Here is a 17334-nt window from a genome sequence, read left to right on the forward strand (position 1 = left end):
CAATCACTGACTCTGCGCAGCACCCCGAGTCAGTGCAAAGTGTTCAGGCAGAATACAAGAGGCTATTTCAGTGTGTGATGATGTACATGCAAGCAGAGCCTCAAACACCAAAAAAGGGAAAACCCCATAAGGAAATACCAATACTCCTAGCACCGTTCAGGTACGACAAAAATTAGTTCCCTGCAACTGTGACTAAGGAAGCTACCACGAGTAACAATAAAGTCGACAGACGAGATGGTTAATGAGGTCATACCTATTCCTCTTATAGTTGTCAAACAGGGAAACTACCTTAAAAACAAACGTTTCCAAAACATGGATTTATTAAAGAATGCACACAAACTTATCATCGTATCTTCTTGTATACGCAGGCGTTCATGTTTACATGACATGTGGCGTGTTGTGCAAATGTTCGACCATCCATCTATTGTATCCACTGTATTTCTATTTCAACGTGCTCATAAGACACTGCAGAACAGTGTGTTGCATTACAATCACACCGACTATAGATGACTGCAACACATATTTGGGTGGACTAGAGCTTGTTGGATTCAATTACAGACAATGTAAAGAATAAGACAAAGTGTAGGCAAGAAATGCTGAACAGTCATTTATACATAAGAATAGAAGCTCACCCCGGCCAGGCACTTCTCAAGTGTGTCCAGGATGATGAGCTGCGAGAGGTAGAGGTTCTTCTCTGCTGTATCTCCAAATATCCTCTGCAGAAGAAAAAAAGTGAGAACAGGATTTGAGGCCAACAATATTTTAATTTAGACTTTATTTTGTATAGCACAACACATTACTTGAAAATATGTAGCTAAAGGGGCTAAATAAACAAACATGTTGTTACGCATTGTTCGCTTAGTGTCATTCAATTATATTTGCCCTCAGGGGTCAAGTGTAAAAAACATTTCTACCCGTTTGTGTTTCATGAAGGTTATATTGTAAATTTTGCATTTGTTTGCGTTGAATTTATTGATTAATTGAGAGATATTGACCAGTGTTTCCCATACATAGACCAATGTATGGCGCAGCGCCACAGAATCAACACTGAGCGCCACAAATTGATTCTGCTTCTTTTTTTCGCATTTTTTAAATATAAACATCATTCCGTTCATCTCCTCATAGCACTCTTTCTCCCTGACATTCTCGTTCACACACGCATACGCATACGCACACGAACAGGCACACACAGATACAAGCGCACATTCATGCCAGTGTTGCGCGCGTACACTTATAAACAGCAGAATCGCCCGCTCCTCTTAACTCGCATATCAAAAGGAAAACCCGAAGCAGCAGTATTTTGGCACAGAGAAGACGGTCGGTGACCGTTTTACCAAAGTTTAGTATGATATATTGTGCTGAAAAACACCTGGCCAAAATGATTGTCAACTCAGAAAAAACGATGTGATTAATATGAAACACGGCCGTCAGAACTTTATTTTGGTACCAAGATGGCATATCATAGGCCTTGCAGCTGTGGAGATATACTCTATTTACTTTGGTCATTTTATCATCGGAAAAAAACTCAGAAATGGGCCTCATAGTATAGAGTTTCACATAGAATAAAAAAGTATGCCCTCAATGTTGTGGAAAGTTTTCCCTGTGGTATCGAATATCTTTTTCTTTATGTTATTGAATCAAAGTTAGAAAAATGCAGCATCGTGACAACACAAGTGTGTGGACAGCCACCTGAGCATAATTTGGCTATTGGCTTTATCACTCAAACCACGCCCCATGCCTCAAGTAGCCTGCAAGGATTTTCCTCCCTCTCCTCGGCAGATCAACACAACTAGACTCACAAGGCGTCTTTAGTTCCCGTGTCTCATTGCTTGTTCAGAGCATGAACATCTGTTTAACATCTAATATCTTTCATACTTAAAAAATACATTCAAACTGCATAAGGAACAACATTTGGGCATTGAATAAATGGAATAGTTATAAAATAGAATGCTCATCGAATGCTAAAATCACTATTTGATTGTGTATCTTTTTATATGTTGGCGAACGCAAGCCTCGCCTTGGCCTACTGCATGGAAAACTAAATGATTTGTCTGATGGGTAAATAAAGTTTGCACACGTTACAAACTATTAACATCAGCTGCAATGGGAATATGAGGTATATTCCTATGAGGAGGCATGTCTACGAATTTTACTTAGCTAAATTAACTTAAAACTTATGATTCTCAACAATGTCCTCTTATTGCATCTATAGTGGACCAAACCAAGTTACCAACAGAACTTACGGATATAACGCAAGTATAATACTCCATTTGAACCAATGTTGCATAAAAAGGAGCCGTTGTTCAGAGCGAAAAATGTTTATTCACTTACTTTCACTGGCGTGAAAGTAAATTAAAACGGTTTCAGCATAACGGTTTCAACATAACTGAAACCGTTATGCTGGCAGTTAACAGTTGAACATGATGCTATGCCATTGGGTTTGTTTCAGGTAAGAGATATGAAGCACATGAAATTAAATCAATGCTCAATGCAAAACCTCTGAAAGGTTTTACATCTTAAAACTCAAAGTATCTCATGATTAAAATTAGGGATGGGCATAATTAATCGATGCTCGATAATTGATCGTTAAGAAATGCATCGATCAATTTATATTGTTATCGATCAAAAGGACGTTGTGTTGCATACTGTGAGTCTTGAAGCATTTAATTGAATATAACCCTGCCGACTGGTGGAAAGTGAATGGAAGAAGGTTCCCCGGGCTGTCAAAGTTAGCGCGACAATACCTCTGCATCCCCGCAACTTCGGTCCCGTCAGAGCGGGTGTTTTCTGCTGCTGGACTGACAGTTACAAGGCTGCGTTCGCGTCTGACCCCCGAGCATGTTAACATGCTTATATTCCTTAACAAAAATATGTAGGCTGGAGTTACTGTATGCTATGGACAGTAGGGACAGTCACCACCGTATGTGAGTCGCTCTTTTTTTTCTTAATGTGTTGTCTCTCGCTCCGCTTTTCTTTCGGCTTGGTGCCTCTTGGAGTCGTTACATTTTGCCAAAACTGTGATATTTTAGCAACAAGTTCAGCCTTAAATATGTTCAATAAGGTATTGCTTTTAGATAGACTAGTTCATGCAATTGTTTGTAAATGGGTGGCTCATCCTTTTGTTGCGAGCCTTTTCCGCACGCCGGCTGCAGCCTATAGGCATTATATGTCGGCCTTTTTCCCCCCTTTTTTTCAAAACAGTTATACAGTTTAATGCCCACTTTTAGCCTACTGCCTTTGTTTGATTATTGTTGTCCGATAAGTTGGATACTTATTGTAATTGGAATAGGCTACAGATTTAGTCTTGTTGAATCGTTTCCAAACCTTTAAGAGCGCCTGTAGGCGCATTGTACGGACTTTACGAGCGCCGCACATATAATGCCTGTATTTATTATAAAACTGTTAAACAGTTGTAGGTCTTCAAGTTAACTGTATTGAATTAATGTTGGCCCATACATTATTGTTGGAATAAAGATTTAATTGATAAAAACATGCTGTATTTTGTATTTTCGGGAATTTCAATATAGCCTGTAGAAAAAAGTTAATGATTAATCGATAATTGATCGATAACTCTAGCGATGCTCGATCAAGGAAATTTCTTCAAATGCCCATCCCTAATTAAAATACTTTGGTAAATGGTAAAGTGCACTCACCATGTTGTTGACAGTTTTGAGGATGTTGGTGAGGCCACTGATGACAAGAGAAAACTTGTACTTAGAGATGTTGATGAGACATTCCTTGTTGTGCTCTGTGCTGATTTTGGTGTGGGTATTCTGGTGTCCAACCTTAATTGGAAGCTGAGAGAGAAGACAGAGCAAAATTAGAGAACCCATTATGTTTTCAATTATAAAAAGTAAAACATTGTATCTAGGGAACTATTTTTAATCGATAGATATTTGTCCAGTTTGAACACATCAGATGCCATGATTGTAATTAAGCCCTACTTCACTCAAAAACACCAAAAGGCAATGACTAATATATATTCTTCTTTTTGCTTTATCCTATTGTCATGCGTCATGGGCCTTGGTTTGTTTAGCAAATGCAAGCATATCCCAAGCTGTTGCAAAGAAAACTCAGTTTTAATGCATAGATCATTCATCTCGATAGCTTCAGTCAGTCATAGCTACAAGCCATGTTTATTTGCACTAGTACATGACTATAGTTGTCATTAGAGAACATGAAGGTGTGCAGTTGTGTCGCAACAGTTTTGTTTTGGTTACCAACTTTCTATGAAGGGTGAGCCTATTTTAGTTATTGAACAGTAATAACACACACACACACACACACACACACACATACATACACACACACACTTTCGAATGGATGAATATAATTAGCCATGTTGTCCATGGTGATGGAGAGCACGGATTCACGTTGTAAGGTCCATTTACATGAACGCGATGGTCATTGCGATTTTTGTTCCAAATGACAATAAAACAAATCATTGCGTGAAATGGGACTGTACTAGGGATCTTAATTAGTCGACAATCAATAAATTGGTCTTTAAGAATTTGATCGATCACGTTTAATTTGATCGATCTTATGTTGTTGTAAAAATGTCAACCATGCCCATTGTAAACACTGAAGCGGTGAACAGCACAACAACAACTGCTACAATGATATCCCACATGAGCCATGACCATCAGACCATCTTGGCTAATAGTGGGTCGTCTTCTCAGTCACAACCTACCATCACCTCAGTGTCGGCACAGAAAAGTTGCGGCGGAAAACGCATTAATACATTTCACCAAGGAATCTGCAAATTGATCGAGAAGAATATGCTGCAAATAAGTGCTGTCAATAGCAAGGGTTTTAGATCTGATTACATTTTATTGAACCAAGATATCGAATTCCGTCACGAGCCACCATCACCGGGCGCATAGAATCTCACTGCAACAAACTAAAGGCAGAGATGCTAACAAAGCTTGGCACCATTGACAACGATGCTCTACCAACGGACTGGTGGACCATCTTACAGCAGACTGAGAGCTACCTTAACAACACCTGCCACTATACGTTGGCGACGACTGGCAAATTAACTCTTCGGTTCTGCTCACTCATAGCCTGCCAAGCAGGCATACAGCGTGCCTTCTCGCGGCAAAGCTGAATGAAGCCATACAGCAATTTGGACTTGAAGGCCGAGTCATTGGATGCGTCCATGACAACGCGGCCAACATCATCTCTGCCAACAATCCTCCCAGAGTCAGCTGGTCCTCCGTTGCCTGCTCAAACCCCTCCAGCTGGCCATTCATGAGGGATTTGCACTACACCTGTATTGAGCAATCTCTGCTGTTGGCCAACTGGTTAGTCACTTCAATCATAGCACCGTGGCAACCAAAGTGCTGCAGTAGAAACAGAAGCAATCGGGCCTCGCAATCCAACGGCTTATCCAATCATGTTAAAACAAGATCGAACTCCGTCTGTGATATGTTTGATCGGCAGGTGGAGCAAAGGGTGTGCTGCTGCTGTCCTGCCGGATCGAACACCGACCAAGCTTCAAGATGTCATGGTCCTAGAGCTGATCGAGTACTGGAAGCTGACGCATCACTGTTGGCAGCACTGAAGGATGCCACCACTAGGGATGGGTACCGGAACCCAGCATTAAACAGGCCCCGAGTACAAATAACTGCAGACGACCACAGTTCTGAAGCACCAACATTATCCGTTCGGCTCTCGGTACTCGAGATATTAAGAAAATATATTTATTATTGCTACTTAATTGTTATCTTGCACACTTTATCTCAAACTCAGTGAAATTTTCATGACATGGGACTTTTCATAGAAACTTTCACTTTATGAGGTTTTCGAACATTAGTATGTGTTCCCCTAGCGCCTAGCCTGTCTATGATCCCCCAGAAGCAAGAAATGGCGATAGGTGTTAAATGAGCAATAGGTATCGTGCTCTGCCTTTGAAACAACAAAGCTCATACGCGCCGAGCATGTAGGGCTGGGCGATATTGCAAAAAATATTATCACGATTATTTTTTCGCTATCGATATTAATCACGATATATAATATATATATATATAATTATTTTTTTGACAAAAACATACAGGAGGTTGTTGCATATTTTTACATTGTTGTTGATAGGCTGTGTGTGTGTGTGTGTGATATTATTTGATACTGCTGAAGCCTGAAGAAACCAGAGTGTTCATTAGTTGAACCATACACTTGTTTATTATCATATTCTTTATTCTTTATTATCGTCTTCATACAGACGAGGCAGTGCAGTTTTCAAAAAATATTTTCTGCCAGGGAGATTGTACCTTCGGTCCAGCCCATTAATCAACTTTTTGAACCCGTCTTTTTCCAATGTGCTCATGAGCATCATGTCTTTTGCTATACAATAAGAAACTGTGTGGGTTATATATTTTCTTCTTTTTGATTGTTTATCGTACCGTACAACTGCTGCAGAAGACGACACGATAGACTGCTGTTTTGGAACAGCCCCGCTCGCGCTGCTGACAGCTGCGGCAGGACGGCGGACAAAACTTGTTGTTACGCGCATTTTCATACTTTCTGTGTAGTCGCTGGGATGGTATGTTTTCAGATGTTGAAATAAATTAGTTGTGTTTCCCAATCGTGCTGGCACCGACTGACGGCATAATTTACAGACGGTCTTATCCTGTGCTTCATCAGTTTTGAGATAGCCGAACCCCCCCCCCCCTCCCTCCCTCCCTCCGCCCCCCCCTCCCTCCCTCCCTCCCTGTGTGCGCCTCGCCATTGTGATACATCCACTGTAAACACGAGCGCATTGTACCGTGGCTGCAAGCTGCTCAGGGCCACACGCCCAACCTCAACCTTGTAGAGGCTCCACCTTGTAGATGGCAAACGTGCCATCTATAAACGGCACATTTGTGGAAAGCTCATTGTGGGACTGGCTTGTAGTGGCTGTAATTCAGCACCAAGGCTGAATTTCTTGAACGGCTTCAAGTACTATATTAGGGGCCCACCAACATCTATATAAAAGCATCCATAAAGTAGCATGCCATGGGACCTTTAAGCAATACGATTTAAACATTCTCCTATGATGCACTCTAGCTCTTCATGATCCAATAGAGATCTCTCTCTGAGCGCATGTGTCCAAGCCAGGGGGAGGGGCAACTCTCTATAGCTAGTCGCAGCTACACACTTCAACACCCTGCAACACAAGCACACACACAGGATATAACTAAAAGTTTGAATACATTTCACAAAAGTGGACACAGACAATATTCGTTGCCTCAAGTACAACAAGTCTTTTTCATGTGAAAAAATACTTGAAGTAAGACCCTTTTGTGTTCAACATCTGAAAAGGCTTTCAGTATCAACATATCAGACTTGGCCCCGCAGCTTCATCCATTAGGACCCATTATATAAAACTGAACAAAACCTAGAATCAAATCTTCCTCGTGGCTCGTCTGGTGTGACCCACTTCACATTGAAGCCCTGCCGTGACAGAGTTGGACTCGGACCATGAGTGGATCTAAAAAGGCTACCAGCTAGAATAGGGTGCACTGTCTCCGATTAAGTTAATCTTAAAATAACATGCATCTTTGTATTTCTTCATTTCCCATCATCGACCAATTGATTGTACCTTGAGTTTGTTGAATTTTAGTCGCCCAGGGATTTCTTTGGTTGACTACAGCCCTAGATTTAAGCGTCATTTGTTTGAAATGCCATGGCCATCCGTAAGCTATATAAGTGATTGAAATGCTCTGTGACATATCCGTTTCTAGTTGACTGTTTAAAATCCTCTTTATCTTGTTTCATTTGGTTATTATAATGCTCTTTTTTCACAATTGTTTAAGTGGGATTGAGTTTAGTTTTTTGGTGGGAACCCTGCAACTGGCTATCTCTATGGAAGTAAATCTGTGTCATCGGATGTTGAAAATAAAAGCCATTGAATTGTAAGCACTGAATATTTATGCATTGAAATAACGTATCTGGATTTTTTGCCTCTGAATTAAACTAATAAACTATTCAATAAATCATTTTCAGCTTTATTTTTCAATGTTAAAAGATGTAAAATCGAATAATCAACGTTAAAATATTTCAACATCCCCAAATTCAACATGCCAAAGTCAGCTGCAAAATTCAATGTATGAAATTCAGCATTAACATCAGGGGACCCAAGGAAGAGCAATCAATCCTAGATGCTAGATCACGGTCAAGCAAGGAGAACGAGCAGGGGTTAAACAGAATTCTGTGACCCACAGAAAAAAAGTGACCCCAGGGGGCGCTGTTGCACATTTACTGCAACATGCACGAGTTTGAAGCGTACACAGGCATGAAGTCGTACAAGTGCGGAAACATGCACGAGCTTAAAACTTAACGTTTGTATCGTCATCGATCACTCGGATTGGGGTATTCGTATTGTGACATCGGGCGCACGTTAAGTGGCTGGAGCTAAACGCTGAAAATGCCTCTGTGGTGGCATAGCGAGAGCTTAACGAGCGAGCAAAGCCAACACTATTCCGCACCGAGTGGCATGACACAGATATGAGGATGATAAATTAAAAAGCAGGTTGCCGTCGGGCGCTTCTTCCCAAGGCACGCCGTGATTCCACTGGAACTATAGGCTACCGCCGATTCAGACTCACAATACTATCGGCTCGGCGCTCTCGTTCCACAGTGGGCTTCAGATCGCCCCAGCATCACACCAAACGTAGGCAAAGGGACCTTGGATCGCCCCAAATTGGTGCCCTAATAAATTGGGCTCCTTAACCCACTACAATTACCCTTGCGCTGCATGTAATTCAAGCCAAGTCACTGCAATCACACACACACACACACACACACACACACACACACACATTAGTTCGTTTATTTCATACTGCAGTAAAAAAACTAAAATGGTGTGCATTATAACAAACATAAATAAAACATAAGATCCCCCTCCCCACCTTGCTATTAAATGTGCTTAATAAATACATTTTATTTTATTTGATTAGCATTTTACAGACCGATACCATAAAAAGCTACAGTCAGTGTGATGGCAGTGATGTTGATTTACCTTTAAGCATTCCTATTAGGCTATTGTGTAAAATGCTGTTTAGAAGTCAAATTTGTAATCACGAAAAAAGTGACGCTAGGGCTGGGCGATATGACCAAAATATCATATCCCGATATAGGTCATTCATATTCCGATAACGATATATATCATGATATAGCACATTTTCTGTAAATTCAATGAATAAATACCGTATTTTCCGCACTATAAGGCGCACCGGAGTATACGCCGCAGCAGCTAAATTGAATGATGTGTACATACATAAGCCGCACTGGACTATAAACCGCAGGTGTTTTAATGTTTAATTACCATTAGGGCTTGCCCAAATGCCATTTTTCAGGCTTCGAATAATCGTTGGTTTTTCCGAGCGAATATTCAAATACTCGTTTCAGAAAAAAACACCATCAAAAACAACATTTATAATCCCTATATAGTCCCTGGAACCGATTTTGACAGTATCTGCATATTTTGTTGAAGCTTTTGAAGGTTAATTAGTAGGCCTAGGTAGGTTGAAGTTCCTTTGTTTTTCCCCGTGAAAGCGAACAGCTGTTCCGTTCTAAATCAGCTGTCCTCTGCCGCACCGTTATATAAGCCGCAGAATCGAAAAAAAAAAGAAAAAAAAAGGCGTGTCTTATATTCCGAGAATTAAGGTAGTTTATATAAAGTGACCACATGGAAAGGCCTATTTCGTAGCCCCTCTTTTAGGTACGAGCTCACTTTGTCTTGGCTGGTCGTGGGAGTCCTTCTCCTATTCAGAATTGTCACGTTCACTCTCCTCCATGTTTGTTTGTGTTGCGTTCATGTGCCGTGTGGAAGAATGTAAAGCGTTGTCCAAATGACGTAAAATATTACCGCAAAGAGTGTGATTTGCGACAAGACGATAAACGATAGAGGATAATATGAAACGATACATTTTTATATCATCACACGATATATATCGTCATACATCTATGACCAAAACCTTCCTGCCAACAGGGAGCCTTTAAATCTGGTGGCAGTCAAAGGTGCTGATTGCAAAAACTTTGATAAATATCAAAGGTTTTATCTCTATACAGCACAACAGACCCCTTCAGTAATTATTTAATCCATACATAAGAGTATCTTAGACTTAGGCCCTGTCCACAAGGAACCGATTTTTTTGTGAAAACGCATAATACCTTATGCGCGTTTGGCCAGACCGTCCAGTCGGATCCGGCGTTTTTGGTGTCCCAAAACATACTTTTCTGAAACCAGGTCCCAGGGTGGACAAGTTAAAAACGCACCTAGCGGATAAATTATATAGTTCTGTGTGGGGATGGGCACGAGTAGTAAATTCCAAACTCGAGTGATCGAAGGAATTCCTCGAGGATCAATCGAGTACTCGTTTAATCAAATCTATTTTTAGAATGCAACGATTCTGCAGCAGGAATAGGCCTAATGATGAAAGGCAATATTACCAACCAAACATGTAATGCTTATTCTCCATCAAAACATTCAGAGCTATCAGAGTATTCTTTTTTTTTTTTGCAAACGTTCAAAACACATTTTCCTTAAAAAATAAATATGCGTCTCACAATTTAAATCACGCGAACCAAGGCCTGTAACGGTTTAAAAAAAACAAAAACGAATCAAGTAGCCTAACCATTGCAAATAATTTAAAGCTGCAAATAAAACGGCAGCAAATGGACTATGGAAATACTCAGCGATCTTCTCTACACGGCAGGGCTTTGACTTTTGGCCAAAAATCATATTCGAAGTTCGTTTGTTTATTAATATTAGTATTCGAATATATTCGAATATCTATTAATAATATTTTGACCATTAAATGCCTTCAGTAATACCTGGGCTGAATCCGAATACTTAGTACATACTATTTATGTTCAGTGTCTACTACTTGATGCTCAGCTATGCGTAGAACGCCTAGAACGGTCTACAGCTATGCGTAGAACGCCTCTGAACTCTTCCGAACACCGCCGTACCTCCACCGGATGTTTGGAGATGACGTGTCTCCCCTCAGATGCCGGCAAAATTACCTTGATAAGTTACCTGTTTTCCGTCTTGTCATCGTTGCTATTAAATTAAAAATGTCTCTTTTTACTTAATTACTTACTTTACTTATTTTACTCTTTTTAATGTCTCTTTTTTTCGCCGCTTTCTATGACGTCTTTCTAAGCCGCTGTTGGTAGTGTCGGGTCAGCCATCTCTTCTTCATTCGTTACCAGACTCGTAGTCTGGTAACGTAGTGACCTACCGTTGTATACTGTGGCGGTAGCACGCATTCGGAAACGTTTTCCGTACTACACAATGCACGCTGAGCATTCGGACGCGCTATATTTGTGGCGTACTACAAAATGCATACTATAAGTATGAGTATTCGGATTCAGCCCTGGATTGGGCTTTGCGAGGTTTGTTTACAGGCGTTGCTGTGGTTACCGGTCTTGCGTGTTCCAACGGTTTATTATGTTTCTAATAAATCGCTGTCTAATCAATACTTCATTCACTGCCTCTTCCGTGGTCACTGCAATATTATGAATATACTGCATGGGTTATCCGACGTCTCTCCCTCTTGGCCTGCCCATAACAGGTTCGAATATTAAGGGCTGCCTAATATTCGTTCGAATTTTGATTTATTTTTTTGATATTCGAATTATATTCGAATCACGAAGTTCGAAGTCAAAGCCCTACTACACGGCCGGGATTACAGAAGCGTCTTGCGGCGGTGAAAATAGCCGACACACTTGGTTGCTGCGGGTCTGCTTTCCCGAACTCACCGTTGTGTTTCAGGAGCATATGTTGCCGCATAGAACTTGTAGTAGGCCTACTCTGGTAGCTCGATTTCGCTTGGCAAATTTTACATTTCACCATATGATCTACTTTTTCTTTAAAGATCCCATGCCATTCTATTTTATGGATGCTTTAATATAGGTATTAGTGGGCCACAAACACAGTATTCAAAGACGTCCCCGAAATTCAGCCGTGGTGCAGAGTTACAGTCACTCCGAAACAGTCGCACATTGAGCTTCCCCCAAACGCGCTGTTTCGGTGGGCGTGTCAAGGCAGGTCAAGGAGGGGGGTGGGGGTGTGGCCCTGAGCAGCTTGTAGCCACAGTACCATGTGCTAGGAATGCGCGATATAAACGATATACGATAAACGATAAAAAATGGCCTACGATAGAGATTTTAGTTATATTGCTCTATCGCGATAATGTATGTTTGACGCGAGATATCCATGACTCACGAAATATAAAGAGCCACGAGCTGCAACCGTCTGCAACGCATCGTCCGCGACCCGCAAATTTTAAAAAGAGCCACGAGCTGCAACCAGCTGCATCGCATCATCCGCGACACGCGAAATTTAAAGAGCCACGAGCTGCAACCGGCTGCAACGCATCGTCCGCGACCCGCAGAATTTAAAGAGCCACGAGCTGCAACCGGCTGCAACGCATCGTCCGCGACCCGCGGAATTTAAAGAGCCACGAGCTGCAACCGGCTGCAACGCATCGTCCGCGACCCGCGGAATTTAAAGAGCCATGAGCTCCAACCGGCTTCAACACATCATCGTCATCTAAGTAAATATGGCAGAAAGCGAAACGGAGGAGCTGGTGATTGCTCTCATTTCATGTTCATTTCAAAATTATATGCGTTCATTTTCCACTTATTGTTTTATGTTTTAATAGCAAGTATCTGTGCACACACTTGGAAGATTTTTCTTTATTTAAAATAGCCATGCCTAATACTGGACGTATTTCCCTAATTCACAGTATCCGTTTCTTTATTAACAAGACACCACCAATTTTTATTTCATTAAGAGAAGTATACGTCATTACACAGAAGATTTTTTTCTTTCTAAAAAGTCTCTGCAGCTACAACATTATGTTGTATGATTAGTTTTGCACAATAAATGTTCTCAAAACGACATACATTTAGCAGTTTAGCTTTCCTTAGAGTCTATGTTACCTGTTCTGAAATGGTTCTATTATGATTTATATATCGTGATATATATCGTTATCGCAATAGGTTGCAATATGGATTTTAGGCCATATCGCCCATCCCTACCATGTGCTCTGTATACGGTGGGCTTGTCAAGGCAGGTCAAGGAGGGGGGTGGGGGTATGGCCCTGAGCAGCTTGTAGCCACTGACAGTACCATGCGTTCTGTTTACGGTGGATGTATCGCAATGGCTCGTAGAAACCCATATTATACATAGATATCTATATCATATAATATATAATATATATTATCACCTGGCCCTGAGCAGCTTGTAGCCACGGTACCATGCGCTCTGTTTACGGTGGATGTATCGCAATGGCTCTTAGAAACCCATATTATACATAGATATCTATATCATATAATATATAATAAATATTATCATGGCTAAAAGCTGTGTGAGCCTCCAGACGATAGGTTATTATGAATCTCAAACGACCGCGTCTACTTCAGATTGATGTGGAAGTGGAAGAACTAGAGACGTCGGAGAACCCGACGAAGTCCTTTGTGATTCATTATATCGTCTGGACGTGCACACAGCTTTTGGCCGGGATAATATGTATTATTTGATATAGATATCTATGTATTATATGATATCATTTATATATAGAGCTCCAGGACTGTAACGCAAGTGTTGTACACTTCCTTGTTATTTGGATAACCGTTCTGCTGTTGGTGTGATGGCGCATAACACGTCGGACTCTCGTCTCTGGTATTTCTACAACGAGACTCGTAGTGGGGGTTATCTCAGCCATGGTTGAGAATGAATTGGGGGAAAGGAACTTTGGCTTTGACTCCCTGAAGTAGGCTACATGAACCACGACATGGAGGAGAAAGGGATTGTTGGCCGCGAATGTATCCCGCTTGAGCCCTGCTTCCCGCCGCCTCGGCAGCGGTCAGCGCTAATCACCGCATCCTGAAGCCGAGGCGCTGGTCCATCGGCAGCGAGGCTCCGGCGGGAGACGACCGCGGTCAACAATCCCTTTCTCCTCCATGTCGTGGTTCATGACTTCAGGGAGTCAAAGCCAAAGTTCCTTTCCCCCAATTCATTCTCAACCATGGCTGAGATAACCCCCACTACGAGTCTAGTTGTAGAAATACCATAGACGAGAGTCCGACGTGTTATGCGCCATCACACCAACAGCAGAACAGCAGTCCTGGAGCTCTATATCTAAATGATATCATATAATACATAGATATCTATATCAAATAATACATATTATCACGGCCAAAAGCTGTGTGCACGTCCAGACGATATAATGAATCACAAAGGACTTCGTCGGGTTCTCCGACGTCTCTGGTCCTTCCACTTCCACATCAATCTGTAGTAGACAGAACCGTGCGCTGCCTGCTGCCTGCTGCCGGCGCGAGGCACCACCCTCCGGCTGCCTGCTGCCGGCGCGAGGCACCACCCTCCGGCTGCCCGCTGCCGGGCGGTGGTGCCTCGCGGCAACCGGCGGCAGGCAGCATGTCGCAGTTCATGTACTTCGATGTCGTTCTGCCTTTTGCATTCAAAATTCTGTAACTAGCCTGTTACTACGAACTAAGCAACTACCGTACACGTATTAGCATTTAGCACTAGCTCAATCACGACTCCTTCAGAATTCTTGTGGGTGGTTACGAACCAACCAAGTGGGCAGGGCCATGAATAATAATTTGACAACGCTACGTCATAGTGTGACCTTATCCAGATCGGCTCATTTCTTCTGCCTTTTTCCTTTCATTGCCTATTGCATTCAGCAGACAAACTGCATAGATTTCAAACTTACCACAGCTCACAAACTTATTCAGACCTATGTTATTTAACAAACAATAGGAAAAATGTGATTTTAATGGCATGGGCTCTTTAAAGTATTTCAATTCTTCGCTGCGCTTTGCTTTAACCGCCATCTCTTAACTTTTTGAATTCTGGCGTGCCTGCACACGGCACGCGCCACACAGAAAATTGATACATTTCATTTGCTTTGTGCCCACGTGACGGCATGCGTTAGTGGCGCCGCACAGAAAATGTATACATTTGCTTCAGAAAACTTTGTGTGTGTATGTATATGCAAACTCGAGTTTGCCTGTCCACAAACCGAGTTCATTTGTAACGAGGAGTACTCGAGTAATCGATTCCTCACGCCCATCCCTAGTTCTGTGTCTTATAACCGCCGTAAGTATACAGTGTGTGCCTACTAGGGCTGGCCCGAAAGCCATTTTTCAGGCTTCGAATACTCGTTGGATTTTCCGAGCGAATATTCGAATACTCGTTCCAGAAAAAAACACCATCAAAAACAACATTAATAATCCCTATATACTCCCTGGAAGCGATTTTGACAGTATCTGCATATTTTGTTGAAGATTTAATAGCTTTTGAACGTTAATTAGTAGGCCTAAGTAGGTTGAAGTTCCTTCGTTTTTCCCTGTGAAAGCGAATAGCTGTTGCTCCGTTCCAAATCAGCTGTTCTCTGCCATCTCAGCCCTTACGGGAGCTTTTCAATTCATCCTGGAACGTGCATCTTTTCAGGGAATTTGTACAATAAATCCATAACAAATACCGAATATTGATTGTCTTATGCGTCCATATTATATCCATTATATTGACCGGGTATTCCCAAGACGCTCACGCACTGCAGCAAGCCAGTCACAGTTGATTGGCGCGGCGCTGTACAGCGAACGTAAACAAACAACTAGGGGTTTTAAGCTAAGGTTTTAAGTATTACTTTTCCTCCAGAGATCCCGCTAATGTTGTGTTATAAAGTAAAGGGAAACAAGATATCTATTCTTCCGCCACCTCTCTCGCTTCTCTGCTTGGTGTCGCTGACGCTTATAGTTTGCCTCCCTCGCTCTGGTAACGTCACGTACGTGAACTGATTTAAGCTTTGAATACTAATTTTCCGAACGAGTATTTGAATATTCGAATAATTCGGGCCAGCCCTAGTGCCTACACTGAGCACTGCATTTATTTTGGAATTTTCACAAAGAAACGATAAAACTTCAATATTGTAAATCACGATTATTCAAACTATTATTTTTTTGGTTGAAAACATGATACATTTTTTGCAACCCTTCTATAAGACATTTAATGAATAACAAATACATAGTTCATAAAAAAAAATAGCAGAAAGATTACAGTTAGCAGGCCAATTACAGTTCTTGCAGTGCAAACTGTTGCAAGTGCAACTGCATTTTCACACACAAATGCAATTGTCACAAATGCAACGAGATACACAAACAAATGCAATGAGATATTCTCACACAACCTGAATCTCCAAAAGTATTCCAAATGTGACATATGCACATTTTAATATAATTGTTGATGTATTACAAATATTTTTTACATGCATCTAGAGAACATTCCATATGCACAAACATAAGTCGAAGCAAAAATTTGATGTACCTTGTAGAATTCCTTATTATTAAGGTGAAAAAATTGGAAGGGGTTTGATTGATTGAATACTTAATAAAAAACTTCGGTTACACTCAAATATAAACAATTACATTTGTTTAAATTGATTTCGGGCTGAGACTGAGAGTTCTAAGGAGGGGAGTGATATCCCAAAGGTTATGGCTAGGCCTGGGAGTCGGTATAGATAGTTTCTTACAGCAGTGAAAAGGTAACGCATCACCGCAGTATGGTGATTTACCGTCACAACAGATTATTTTTATCTGTAGTACATAAGACAAGTAAGTACTGTAACTATGAATGTAATGAAAGGACCTGACAAAATCTGAACAGATCTTCTGAGCAGCACCCAGGGATAGAGGGAGAACCTTGAATAGGTTAACAAATCCCATATATGAACCCTGTATACATAACTTCAGTGCATTATAAACAACTTAACATTTTAACCAGGCACCCAGTGTAAATAAATAAGGGGAGCACTGCTTGTGAGGCTCAATTCAGTGTGTGCAAAACAGCCAATGTGCAACAGCGCCATCAATTCCACAGCACGGACCATATCCGGCTTATCCGCATCATTGTCCATGCTCGCAGAGAAACTTAAAAAGAATTCTGCCAATTCATGCTCAACCACAGCCGAGATAACAACCATTGTGAGTCTATACTTGTTGTGGAGGTACCGTAGATGTTGGAGAACCATACTCTATTGTTATTGGGTTCATAATATCATCCGGAAGCACACAGCTTTTGCCCACGATATATATAATTATAGAGCTCCGGGAGTCGGCAAATGGCAACAATCACTTTCTCCTCAAATTTGAGGTTCAATCTGGACTTCAGGGAGTGAACGCTGATAGGCTGTCACAACAAAGACTATCAAGCTAAATGTGCGGGAAAGTTCAAATATTTGCAATGTTTAAGTGAAGTGTTTTCACAGGAAAAGGTATATATTAAAAGATAGATCATTGGATTTTATAAATCGATATTGGAAC

General features: G+C 41.3%; 1 protein-coding gene across 4 annotated transcripts in view; it reads right to left on the reverse strand.

The window, feature by feature from the left end:
- The window catches only part of nf1a (neurofibromin 1a), a 75467-nt gene that overhangs the window by 51432 nt on the left and 6701 nt on the right, over positions 1–17334 (reverse strand). For all 4 annotated transcript variants that reach the window (XM_030380781.1, XM_030380782.1, XM_030380780.1 and 1 more), the window contains exons 2-3: positions 3654–3797; positions 633–716 (exon numbers count right to left, since the gene is read on the reverse strand). In XM_030380781.1, the coding sequence (XP_030236641.1) occupies positions 633–716; positions 3654–3797 (228 nt within the window). The remainder of the gene's footprint in view (positions 1–632; positions 717–3653; positions 3798–17334) is intronic.

The sequence above is a fragment of the Gadus morhua genome, chromosome 16 (assembly GCF_902167405.1).
Source record: "Gadus morhua chromosome 16, gadMor3.0, whole genome shotgun sequence".
Classification (NCBI taxonomy): Eukaryota; Metazoa; Chordata; class Actinopteri; order Gadiformes; family Gadidae; genus Gadus; species Gadus morhua.